The sequence below is a fragment of the Calliopsis andreniformis genome, chromosome 7 (genome assembly GCF_051401765.1).
Source record: "Calliopsis andreniformis isolate RMS-2024a chromosome 7, iyCalAndr_principal, whole genome shotgun sequence".
In the NCBI taxonomy this organism is placed as follows: Eukaryota; Metazoa; Arthropoda; class Insecta; order Hymenoptera; family Andrenidae; genus Calliopsis; species Calliopsis andreniformis.
This window is the reverse complement of record NC_135068.1, coordinates 4,950,824-4,964,963: the sequence shown is the minus strand read 5'-3', so window position 1 is coordinate 4,964,963 and position 14,140 is coordinate 4,950,824. Positions and strand designations below refer to the sequence as shown.

The window sequence follows — 14,140 nt, the reverse complement described above, 5'->3', positions numbered from 1 at the left end:
TTATTATTCGAAATTGTTAATGATGTATTTGTAAATATTTAAGAGATATCGTTGGGGATTGTTAATTTATTTTAAATGTTAATTCGTTGCACTTACAATTAGTTAAGGTAATCTAGTCCTCTGTACATAAACAATTGTCGTGTACAGTAAATTCTAGTTATATGTTCATGGGTTGAATATATATTACGTGTGGGGAAGGCTACTTTTATGTTATTTGAACTTGAGCCGATGCTATCCTCACGATTTAGGGGAAAGTCCCCTAAAGGATGGATACAGCAATGAACATGTAACGAATACAATTTGGTGAACATGTAACGAGAACTTATTGTATACATTCTGTGATGTCGCATTTCCTGGAAAAAGAGATGTTTAATAAAGTATCTAATTGCCAATTATTTTGTGTTACTGAATCACTGTCAAAATTAGTGTTTGTTAAATATCTGAATTAGAAACATTATTTACAATTTTTACGTACGTGTTACAAAACCTGATATAAAGATCGAGCTTATAAAGTGTAATAAGCAGATTTCTAAAATTAATTCATGCATTGGTTTTGTCATTCCCGTAGAAAGGAGATTAAAAAAAGATGAGGAAATAGTTCTAAAAAATGAGAGTAATAATAAAAAATTTATTACTAGAAAAAATTGTGTTCACAATATATATTTGTTATTTAATGTTATAAGAATGTTTATATACTTAACTATATTATAAAAACACTATACAAAATATATAATTTTGAAATATTTAAAAAAGTAGAATTTTTTTGCGATAAGAACACATTTATCAAGTACAATTGAAAAGTTTATTAATGGGTACAAATACACTAAACAAGTGACTTAGATATTTAGGCTTCAGTTGCAATCTCAAGTCCTCTGTTCTATTAACCAAGTGCAAGCAAAGTTAACAGTCAAATGCTCGATCTTAACATATAATAATAAACTATTAAAAACTACAAAATAAATATCTTATGTAAGTAATTTAACTGCTGAAAACAATCCTTAGAAATATGAAGAAAAAATCCACTTAATCAAATTCAAAACTAAAAAATTGAAAATCTAATTTCTCAAATTCCTCAAAAACTAGTAAAGATAAAAAGAGGTATTAAATATAAAAATGACTCGTTTTTTAGTAAGAATATTGCATCATAAATACGGTTTTATAAAATATGTCTTCCTCCAAATCCAACACTGACATCGAATCAACACTGCAGTTAAAGCGACTACACTTTTTGGACAAAGGAAAATTACGAAAAGCGAAAGGTGGCAACGAACCGGTCGAAAGTAACGGTCACCGAAAAGGTGATTCAGGGAAAGAGCTGGACATCATGGAAAGATGTTAGATAAACGAGAGTCCTCGATCGAGATGAGCGAGCAATAACGAAAACCGGGTCAGTAGTCAGGAACGTTTTGCTTTCAACGGTGAATGTGGGTTAGTGAAACCTTCAGACCGTTACCAGCAACTCCTGATTCCTCCCGAATTGAAACAGGAAAAGCAGTTCTTTGAATTCGGATTAAATTAAGGGGCAGGTATCTGGTTTTGTATTCTAGTGTGAAATGGGAAAGTCAGTAAAAGCTGTTAGGAAAAAGTAACTACAAGGTGCAAGTGTAATGGTTGAATTGATTGTCTCTTAATTTGTGATTAAGATAAACTTTTTTAATCATTTTGCAGCAATAAAAGTTTACCTACGCGCTGTTGAGACTTTAAAAGGTCCTTGAGATATAACTTTGGAGGAAAGAATTTGCTTTCAATAATAACTACTTTTACTGATTCTTGAAATTGTAATTATTTTCTTTAAAATTCCTCAAATGTATATGAAGTATATCAATATTAATATTAGATGATACCTATGGAATAAAAGAGTCTGTTTTGAAAGTAAAAATTATTTTGAAATATAAACGGTTAATATTCTTCTAAGTTAATACCATTTCAAATTTATATAACAGACATAACCCAGAACATGACATAACCCAGTAATTATTATATTAATTGTAGAAACTGTTAATAAAGTCATACTCTAGTAATACACATCGCTAAATTTTAGATTATTAATTATTAATTACTCTAATTAAATGTAGACTCTATAACATTTTATAAAAAATGTTTCTCACCGTTGCAAAAATGGATTACAATCGCAAAAGCAACTACACTTTCACTAAATGTTTTAAAAATATTAATTGTTTATTTATATATAAAATTAGTTATTACTATACGTAGATGAAAAAATCTAAATATCAGTTTCTCCAATGCAAGAGAAATTTATCCAGCATCCTATCGATTTCTTTACCGAAGAACCAGATTGCAAATCCTTTACTACATATTCACAAAAAAAGGAACAAATTTAATCAAAAATATTGCAGACTCATAAACATATACGCACACAAAATAACGTTCCCACAATTGGTGCACTCACTAAATCCTCAAAATTTCAGCGCCACCTGCTATCTACCTCCAAGACCCCATAAAACATATACCCCTTCCCAGACACCTCCAACTTAAATGAAATCAATCTGAAAAATAATTTCGAGGTAGGAAAACTGTTGTCATACGTCATGAAAAGCACATGCCGTCTGCAGCCTTATAAAACTCCAAAGCAATACACGATACAACGACGAACTTTTTTAATAACATCCTTCCACTAACATCCCTGACGGACCATATTTTTGCGACGTCGTTCCATCGCGCTGGACAACCCCATTTGACAAAGACGAGCATGTCCACATCCTCGCCCGCCTGGCTGCCCTCTAAAAGAGAAATTTTTTGGAAGAACACCGAAAGCGTGTCTTTATTAAAACAGAGTGGGGTGGTCGGGCGAAATGAATAAAAGTCGTGCGACCTGATAGTGGGAAAAGGCTCTCCCAGCTTTGGGACATCTCAACAGACACCGCAGATGAGTACCTCCACCAACTGCCAGCAGAATCCTCGCTTCCTTTCAGCTATTGCAACTCTCAGAAACACCAGGTCCTTCAGTTGGAACACTTCTAAGACATCCAAAACCTTCAATCTTCAACCCTCAGCTTCCACCCAGGACTCCCTCCGACTCCCAATCCTCATTACAAGAAGCCGCAGCTAAAGCTCTCAAGAACGCTTCCTGACCTCGACCCGAGAAAGCTGCCACGTCAAAGGTACCCAGAAGACCAACAGCTAATTGACTGTCAGTGAAGCCTGTACATCAATGATTTCCATAGGCGACGCTGCCGAGATCGAAGGTGAGCGATAGCGGCGGGCACGGATCCCGAGCCACGTCGATCTTGCCAATTTCGAATCGAGAGGATCACGTGCGATCGCCGCTGCATACTGAATGGGAAGAGCAACAGGACATAGAGAAAGAACTTTCTTCGCGAGCGTCCAACGCCGCCTTGGTCTTGGTCGGTCAGTCTGGCGTCTTCGGCGCGGTGAAAGCTAGCGTCTGCACCGCGTCTCGGTGATCTCTTACAGCTTCTGGAGGAGGTCTAGGGGCAGAAGATTCGGCAAGACCCGCGGCGGAAGGTGTGCCGACCGAGTGCGCGATGGAGACGTCCGTGAACCTGAGTGCTGAGATGGTTTGAGGATCTGGTGAGGTTGTGGAATAGAGGACACCTCGAAAGGACAGAAACTTCAACAGGCAACAATTGAAGAGGATGACTTGCTGGGCGGAGTCTAGGAACGTTTGGACCTTGGGCTTGGTATTCTTGGTTGTCACTCAAGTTGTGTCCTTGGACGTCAGGTTCGTGAGAGATTCAACGTCAGCTAGCGATACTGTGAGTAGCCAAGTTTGAGTTTGTTTGGGGTTTTTGGTAGGCTTTTGGACTCTTTTGTGGACTCTGGACTCTTCTATTGCGTTCTAGGATAATTTAAATAGGGTCTTTTTAAGATTTCTTGTTATCGTATTTAGATTGTTTTATAGTGATGATTTTATGGCCACTTAGCAGTTGATTAGGATACTAGGCTAGGGTATTGCAAACAATATTAGGTGGATCTTTGAAGAAACAGATAATGAAAAAAGTTTCATGCTTGCTTAAGGATAAAACTTGACTGGATGATAAAAAGTTAATTCACGATTGAGTAATGGTAGACGAAAGTTTGAAAATATTGCGTAGTCTGTAACATTTACTAACTTTAACATTTGTTATCGCTTTGAACTTTCACTGAAACGCAATGGTTTCCTGTTTCCTGTTCGTTAACACTTTTAATAGAATATAATGTGACTTTTGTTAGACCATATCGAGAATATTTACTGCGGTTAACACATTTCTAATGTGTAATGTGCGAAAATTCTAGTTTATTCATGCAAATACGTGTTTAACGATGGAGGCCTTGACCTATAATTCAGATCATGGTCACTTTCTCCGATCGTTCTCCTTACTTATTTGCAATGGAAAGTGAGTCGAAGAGTGACACTGGCGATCCGTTTCTTTCAGCCGACGAATTCGACGCGCAATCGAAAGGGCAAGTTCCTGTTTGACGAACTGTTCGGACTCGATATAGTTACCACTTCGGGCGACGATGATGAAGTGGTGCGGAACTGCACGTGCGGTAAGAGTGATTCATGCAAATTAGTTGCTTGCTTTCGCTGGACCTGGCCAAACAATATTTTGAATAAAATACAAGATATATTTATTTGTGATAATAAATTGTCAGTATTATTTTACTATTTTTTTTCGCAAAGATAATTCGAAAAGGGAAATTTTATTTTATGAGAAAGGAGTATAGATCATTCTAAAATAGTTTTCTATTTTAGTTAATTGTTTTTAATGAAATCATCTTTGTCAAATAAGATAACTTACCACTTATATATCTATTTGTCTTTAACTAATTTTATTCAAACAATTCCCAGGTCTAACTTTGGTGTGTATGAATGATGACACATTAATGACGCATAAATTCAATTTTCTCTAATTTTAGATTTACCATCACTGGTGTTAATTAATTCATCTCAAAAAGTGGGTTACTTTTTATTTTGTTTCTTTTGAACAATTTATCCAAAAATAATTCTAAAGCTTCTAAATAACATTAAAGTAACTATTAATTAATTTGAATAGGTAAGATTTATAATTAAGTCAAATTCAAATTTAAAAATTTAATTTTTAAATTCATGAGCCATAATAGAAATTCATTCTTTATGGAATTAATTTTTTATACGACTCTTTTCTTCCTATAGAAGAAAGATATTTTAACATATTTCTAAAAGTATCTAGCATTGTCTTTGACCTTCAGAACAAAGTTAGATACAATTGAAAGGAGTACATTTCCAACTTCCTCCTATTCCTTCCAACAAATTTCATTTAAGTAATTTAAACGAGTGAAAAGTTACGATGGATCGAACGCACCAGCTGAAAGCTACTTGACACCCTTTTTCTTCCACCCCCTGTCTTCTATCTTATTCCCTGCTCAAATGACTTTCAAGACGAACTAACGAGATCATTTTCAGAGTCAGATTCAATCCACTTCTAATGGAAAATAATTTCAAGTGAACATGCTTTTTTTCAATGCTCAAACTTGCAACCTTGAACCATTCTTAATAGTACGCTAATTAACAATAACAAAAAATTGAGTATAAAGAAAATTTCAGACACCAGTACAATGTCACACTACAGTATTTTCTCGCCATAAGCTCAGACCTCTCTGCTTATAATACTGAGAATTTCATATCTAAAGCCAGTTTATGTGCTGGTAGTTTATTTCTTATTAAAAGTGATAAGAGTGAAAGTAAGGCTCATTGACTCCAAATTACAGTAAAACTCCAATTATTCGAAATACCAGGAGATTCAAACCTGAAACATCCTTTTGATACCTAGTTTATTTATCTTTAGCAGACTATCGTCAAATAATTGTCTAAGTGTTAGTCAATAACCTACTGAACTCTTATTATTATATCCATAATTGGAATAACAAAAATTGTGAATAATTGAGGTTTGGTTAATGAAAGTTCTACTCTAATTAAATCATGGTGAAAGTAGCAAGGAACTTATAGCTAAAGCTTAATGGCGAATGAAACCAACACATTATAGGAACTACTTATAATAATATACTATTATTATTATTATTGTTCGATACAGTGGTATGTCGACATGGGCTCGTCGTTCACTGGCGAATTTATAGCACGAGACTTATTATGGTAATAAATTATTACTCGTAGAATCTCACTTTGGTCTTCTTAAAAATGGCGAATGAGAGTACTCACAAATAAAATTCTTCCATTCTAAATAATCTAAAACTATAGCGAATGTAACAACGAGACTACAATGAAAAAATAATCTATTAAATTATATTAAGTAATTTTTGTAAATAAGGTTAGGTTATGAATTTATTCTAAATACTATTCACTACATTTATAAGATAGAGGCTAAAAAGAGACTAAATCCTCTTTATAGAGGCTAAAAAGTCTCTATATTAAGTCTGCATTTATTATTAAAATACCAAATAACAAAAACGAGCAACCACTTGCAACATTTACTTAAAAACAAATACTAACTATCCTATTAAATCCTTAATTCAGACCATTAGTATCTCCATCAGCATCAAGCCCAATTAGAACCCCCAAACTTAAAAAACCTATTTACCAAACTTCGCTCTCTATCTACCCAAAGTCTAACAAAAGCTAACTTTCCTCCTAGAAACTCGGTAAACATGTTACATCATCCAGTGAAAATCCTGCAGCTGACCAGGATGGGTGTAATAACGTTTGTCAACGCACGTGATTACGCGTTGGCTGCGGATGCAACAGTTTACTATGCACACATGGAAAGTGCTTCTGCATGCTCCCAACACTTCCAGCCACCGATAATGGCACGCACCGAGCGGCTATAAATGAAGATGTGTGTTTCCAGACTGCGGTGTGTCCAATCAAGAGAACCGAATCGTCGGTGGACGACCTACAAGCCCAAACAAGTACCCCTGGGTCGCGCGTCTCGTCTACGAGGGTCGATTTCATTGCGGAGCCAGCCTTGTTAACAATGATTACGTCCTTACAGCGGCTCACTGCGTGCGGAGGTGAGTTCCTGATTTTCTTCGTTTCAGAGCACGTAACGAGATAATTTTTCAATTTTGAGAAATGGAGATGACGTTGATGCTTGGGGTTGCTTGGCTCTTAAGGTACCAAGCTGGATCCATGCTTCATTAACACTCGCAAAAAGTGTCTATTTAGACTCTGGTCTTCCTATGCTAATATTTGTTACGCGAAAATACTGACTTAGTGTTTTATTTCTGAATAATTAACTGAGACCGCTTTCTTGCGTTTCATTTTTTAAAGATATAGCTAACCTCAAATATTAGGTGTCATTGGGTACACTTATCCTACTGTTAAAAATAATTGGTTAATATTCTCCTACAAATTCTACAATATCTAATAAAAATATAAAACTGGAAGGACTATTTTAATTTGAATGCTCTGTCACAAAAAGCTACATCTCCGATTTCATGCAAAGTTTTATGCCTTTTTCAGACTGAAGCGTTCGAAGATCCGCGTAGTACTGGGAGATTACGATCAGCACGTGAATACCGACGGGAAAGCGGTAATGAGAGCAGTCAGCGCTGTCATTCGTCACAAAAACTTCGACGTGAACTCGTACAACCACGACGTTGCTTTATTGAAACTCCGAAAATCTGTGAAATTTTCCAAGACCATTCGACCCGTGTGTTTACCCCACTCAGGTGAGAAATAATAATAAATTTTATAGAATTGCAGTAGAACTTTGTTTATATGTAATCAGGATATTTATTATAATTTTTTTTTTTTATTACTCCATTAGTCTTTACAATTTATCAGTTGAGGACATTTGGTAAGTTGAGTTATTGGTGCTCGGCGGTAATATTACGTAGATGTTCTCAGTAGGAAACATGGGAGATTTATTGTAGTAGAAGTTCACTTAATTCTCTCTACTATAATAGCTCTGATTTTTCATTTAGTTGATAGGAGTTCATTTTAACATACAGTAAAGTAACTGATCAAATTAATACTTATTTGAAGTTAAAATAAAAATTAAATAAAAATGAAATTATTTTTTTATGAAAAGTTATGTTACTTTTTTAATGTATAATATTTTCATCTAATTATAATAATTCGATCATCCACTGCAAGCCGCGTATCCATTTGCGAAAGATTCTCAAGTGCAATTCTACAGTATGATGAAACTAGTGATACACTGTTCAGTAATGAATCTCAATTTTAATTAAATATTAATTAATTTTCGAGACTTTAACATGTATTTTCTACATAAAAAGACTTCAAAAATTTTTAAATTTGAAAATTTGCTTTGAATCTTTGAAAATTAGAAATTTGAAAATTTAAGGTAAGGATTTCTAACTATTAAAAATGTTAAAAAATCTGAAACTTTGACTAAAAAGTTTACAAATTAAAGAATTTGAAAGCCTGGAACATTTGAAAGTGTTAAAAAATCTGAAACTTTGACTAAAAAGTTTACAAATTAAAGAATTTGAAAGCCTGGAACATTTGAAAGTGTTAAAAAATCTGAAACTTTGACTAAAAAGTTTACAAATTAAAGAATTTGAAAGCCTGGAACATTTGAAAGTGTTAAAAAATCTGAAACTTTGACTAAAAAGTTTACAAATTAAAGAATTTGAAAGCCTGGAACATTTGAAAGTGTTAAAAAATCTGAAACTTTGACTAAAAAGTTTACAAATTAAAATATTTGAAAGCCTGGAGCATTTGAAAGTTTAAAATTTAAGACATTAAAAGTAATTCTCCATCTAATCTACGGTTAGTGGGTTTCACCAAACATTTGCTCATAAATACCTTATGCGTAAATGCCTTATTAAAAGTTAGTAAGCTCCTCAAAATTTCTAAAGATTTCAAAACTTTCAGAATCCATTAAGACTATTATTTAAGATACATATTTTAGTTTCTCCAGACTCTTAAAAACTTCCGTTATTCAGAGAAACTGAAAGTTTAGGGGCTATAACGAACAGCAGCAAGTTAAAAATATACGGCGTGGATCATATAAAGTATTACGAACTATTTTCTCGAGAGCTATTATAGGTAGACTTTTTTTATGTATTTAACTTAAGAGTCAATGAAATACTAAAGTAATGGTTTTTTGTCACAAATGGCTTAATACTTTTATCTCGAAAATTTGCATAAAGAAATGTGCAATTGGCCTTCATGTCTCTTCTACATCTCCTCCTATAAAAAATTATTGACACTAAATTGTGTACTCCTCAAAACCTACAAGTTTCGCCTGATAAAATTTGTTCTATAACAGGTGGGTTATTGATGTGACCTGTTTTAGTTGCTCTATTCTGTACACATATGTACGTCTGGCTCTAAATCATAGTTAGAAGATTCTGGTACAATTTATTGCATCATTTGAAAAGTTGTGAAAAATTTGTCAAACTTCAAAGCTTTATTAATATAAATATAATGGCGATAACTTCATTAGAAAGCATCTTTTTTATATAATTTCGTTTTTTTTTAAAGAAAATGATCATACTTATCAATATTAAACATAAAACAATGCAAATGTTATTGCCTACACAATAAATCGATTGTCAAACATGACAAAATTTTTACAATTTGACAAACCCTTATTTTTTAAGAGAAAATTTTGCCCCTACAATAAAGCCCGAAAAAGAAATTAAAATATAAAAAGAAAAGCTTTCGAACTTTAGTACACTTTTTGTTACATTAAGTTGAGTGGATACTAACAAAGTTTTGAGTCTTTGAAATTTAACAATATTTCACTAGTACTATCCCTGACAAAATGTTTTCGATCAAACCTAAGAATATGAAGTTATTAGAAAATATTGTAATTTTTTAGATGTAAAATGCTATCGTACAAATATAAAAAATGGGAATTAAACTACGATATTTTTAACTAACTTCGTTTGATCGAAAACTTGTTGCCAGGGGCAGTACTCGAGTGACGTAATAAATTTTTCCAGTAGTGTATATAAACTAAAAATCGAAGTTTTAAGCATGATATTACACTTGGTCACGGAGTCATAAACCACGATGATGTAATGTCTTTTGCTACGCGCCTTATATCACATAGTTGAGCCCCAAATACTGGATATTCTTCTTCGTATACAATTTATTAATGGGCAATTTATGAAATTTATTGCGAAACTATTATTGCCTGAATTGCCACTTAACGACGCCCATTTGTATGAATGGCCCTGTGCGAGCTTCATTCAGAAACAAATTATCAGACATTTAAACAATTAACTCTGAATGCTTAGTGCCAAACAAAACAATAAACTACGATCAGTTGCACCACTTTAGGCATTTGATTTAAGTAAAGCATATCGATTGACATTATGTTCTTTTGAGAATTCTCAGTCGAAGATTCAACATGAGACTTTGAGAAAAAATAGATGAATCTGAAAGTGCAGAAGTACTAAATGCTGTAAAACTTTAAACTTTATTTAAAACAATAAGTTCCAATTACACCACTGTGTACAAAATTTAATCTAAATATTTTTTACATAAATTCGTCTGAAGAAAGAAATCTACAGTTTAAATAAATTTACTATTTTTTTCCAACCATAATTTTAACTGAAAATACAGTTATCCTAAAATACCATTTTTAATCAAACATTCTCAAGTTCTATTATGTACCTTAATCTCTTTATTGAAGAATGAGAAATCAATACATACACCAGCACTTAAAAGTTTTAAATCATTTCCTAATGCCAAACTATCAAACTTGCTTGCTTTATTAGACACACGATTTAGGTGATAGTAAACAAGTTGGTTAATTTATTGCTTTAAGTTGGAATAAAGAACATTGTAATAATTATTGAGAGTATAAATTTTGAGTTAATAAGGCTTTGCCATGCAGTATAACTTTAATGAGGATTAACAAGTGACTCCAAAGTTTTGGGTGGCAGTATAATATGTAGTACATAGGTACATGGTGACCAGTTTATCTTGAAATCCACCGAGTGTTAGCAGCATTTATTCTAAGTGCTGTTAGCATTGTAAGTGGTGCCAACAGCCATTAGAGAGTTTCCAGTTAAACTGATGACTCTGTATTACTAAACACATTCAGCGTAATAGGGAATACCCCAGAAGATCACCACTTCTCTCCGAAACAACTTAATTTCCTGACAGAGGAATTTCTAAAACCAAATAGAATAATCGTATTTTATTTTGTAACATTCAATATATCCAAATAAATCAAAGACAATAGATAATAGAGAATTTTCCAAATTCTAGGGAATATCTACTCCCTAGAGTTTTCATTGCATATTTTGTAATTATACATAAATTTCAGAAAAGCCAAACATTTAGCCCCCAAATACTTATTTCTCTGCTATATGTTCATCAAATGTCTCGATTAATTCATAATAACTTTTCTAGGCTCCGATCCCGCTGGCAAAGAAGGAACCGTGATCGGTTGGGGTAGAACGTCCGAAGGAGGAATGCTGGCAGGGAAAGTTCACGAAGTACAAGTGCCAATACTCAGTTTGCTGCAATGTCGTAAGATGAAATATCGCGCCAATCGAATCACAGATAATATGATCTGCGCCGGCCGCGGTGCCCAAGACTCCTGTCAAGGCGACAGTGGCGGTCCTCTTCTTGTACAAGAAGGTGACAGGCTTGAAATCGTTGGTGAGACATCTGTACTACATTAACACTAGAATTGTCAAAGTTGATGTGTGCCTACTTATAACAGCATGTCAAAATGGAAGACTTTTGAAAGAGGACATGATTTAGAATAATATTTTTTTAGTTTTATCCAAGAAAAAGAATACTATGTTAGATAAAAAAAGATGGTGCTTGTAGAGACTGTAATATGTATAAGGAGTAATCGTACCAGTCATTTTGACTGATCTAGTAGATCTAATATTAAAACCTTTAGCATTTGACACTATTTTAACAGGATTGTACAGTAGAGAAATATTAAGAGGTTGCATCTACCTAGAATCCAGATGAGCCAACAGAATCGATTTTTCGTTTTTCTTTCATATTTGGAAAGTTACAGGTTTCAAGAGTATATCTTGAAAATTTCATAAAATTTCATAAAATTTCATATTGATGTCTTAAAAATTAATGAAGTCATACAGCTTTGAACGACACAAAGTCACGTGATCGAGCACTGCTACTTATATACAAGAAGCTATATCTAAAACTTTTTCTCGAAACACAAATTTTAAATACAGTGAACATCATATCTCGAAAACCACTTGGTCGATCCATTTCAAATTTACAACAAACATTCTTAGGAACTTTACGCTGTCCCTGTCGACGTAACTATTTTAATTTTTATTTCTAATTCCTCAAGAATTAAAAAAAAGGATGATTTTCCTATCGAAATTCCATATTTCTAGTTTACATGGCCGTCATTTTATAATAAAATGCAAAATTAGGATTTGGAGATCGTCAAGAACTTCTAAATTTCATGTATTTTTAACATCTATTCGGCTTTTTGCTTTCAGATGCATTATTTGGGCTCGAGAGTGTCCACCAGCAAATGCTCGAAAAGGAAGCACGTTTTCTATCAATTGCATCTACTTTAGTTAATATTTCTTCACGAAATTTTAGTATAGTAGAGTTGAAAGATGTATTTTCTAGAAGAGAACCTCATTAACATTCATAGTTAAAAAAAAATTCCCGAATTTATATAGCTTTTCTGGGCTTCTGAGTAGATGTAACTCCCAAATACAGCAAGATTAATGGAAACATATTATATTTTAAAACAAATGGGAAACTTATGTTAACTTTTAAGAGGAGTTTGACCCTGAAGGACCTAAAAGTAACAAGAGAAGATATGTGCCCAATATTTCTCTTGAAGTCTCCCACTAACCTACCAAGTTTAAAAAAGAACAGTATACTCGAGATATCAAAGTTGAGGATATCAACATTCAGAGTATCAAAGCTCAGGTTATCGAAATTCAAAATATATCTAAATTTCCACGGAACCTCAATTGTAGTAACGAAAAGAAACTGAAAATGAGCGCGAGTATCGAGGTCGGTGGAATTATCGAGACACTCTCAAAGTAAAACTGTACCTCTCCTTCTGCAGACCCATTTCTCTGCAATTATACAGAATCTTCTTCAAAAGAACAAACTACCAAAGAAATCAATCAATAAAGAAAAATTCGAAATTTTCTCTTTCCTAAATATTACGTTAATCAAAAATACTATCTTTTTTATCAACCTTGTGAAACGTTAAAAAATCACAGCACTTTAACTAGCCCACTCCCGCTGAACAATTTAAGATCGTCAGAATAGAGAAAGCATTAACCTCTGGGAAGAGTATAAACGAAAGCCGTTTCAATGAAACGAAGTAAAATATCTGCTTTCGGGGCATCCGAGTCAATTTCACTTCCAGTCACTCGCGTATTTCCTTTTCCAGCAACACGTGTAGATGCACACATGTATCCACGTCGGCATGGAATAAGTTCAACGTTTGCCTGAGAGATGGGTATCGATTTCTTGATACATAGTCCCAGCGTGTATAGCACCAGTAAAAGGGCATCGCAGTAATTACTTTCGAAGGGCACTTGCAATTGCTTCAACGATATAATCTAATGCAACGATCTCTGTTGACTCTCTGTTCCTTTGTTGCAGGTATTGTTTCCTGGGGCGTCGGATGCGGCAGGCAAGGGTACCCAGGGGTATACACCAGAGTGACCAGGTACCTAAATTGGATCAACACGAACATGAAAGAGGGATGTTTATGTGCGAATTAAAGAAAAATGGGAAAGATCGTCAGAAAATGGAAGTTTGCAAAAATTGGTAGCGTTTTTACGTTTCTATAGGACAATATTGGGTTGATGGAAAAATGGATGTACAGACGTGTTCGATTAAACAGAGTGGGTGGAAAATCGTAGTACAACTGGCCAGGGATTAATTCTGTGTAAAAAAAATAAGGAAAAAATTTGGTATACAATTTTTCCATTCGAGGCTTCGTTTTTGAGAAAATTGAATTTGGAGTTTGCTCAACTACGCAATACGATTTACTTATTATGTATTTTGTTACCAGTTGTCTTTGTCCGTACTAATGTTTAGAGACATTGATAATAATAGGATACTGTAGGAAATACCCAGATAGTTCGATTTAGAGTTTTTACGTGATACGTTGTGTTTATTGTTAGAAGAAGTACCTCTAGATATCAGAACTTGAATTATTTATCGCCACATTTCACGAAACCAGTTTTAAATTTCTTAAACGAAAAATATACGTGCTGGATAGGTCGT

The 14,140-nt window shown here is 33.7% G+C and overlaps 1 protein-coding gene across 1 annotated transcript; it reads left to right on the top strand.

Moving 5' to 3' along the window:
• Positions 1 to 3,617: 3,617 nt before the first annotated feature.
• On the top strand, positions 3,618 to 13,780 carry LOC143181380 (trypsin-1). The gene is made up of 6 exons (XM_076381759.1): positions 3,618 to 3,737; positions 4,398 to 4,512; positions 6,807 to 6,969; positions 7,421 to 7,629; positions 11,297 to 11,548; positions 13,511 to 13,780. The coding sequence occupies exons 1-6, from the start codon at positions 3,618 to 3,620 to the stop codon at positions 13,630 to 13,632; spliced, it is 981 nt and encodes a 326-aa protein (XP_076237874.1). The 3' UTR covers positions 13,633 to 13,780.
• Positions 13,781 to 14,140: the final 360 nt, after the last annotated feature.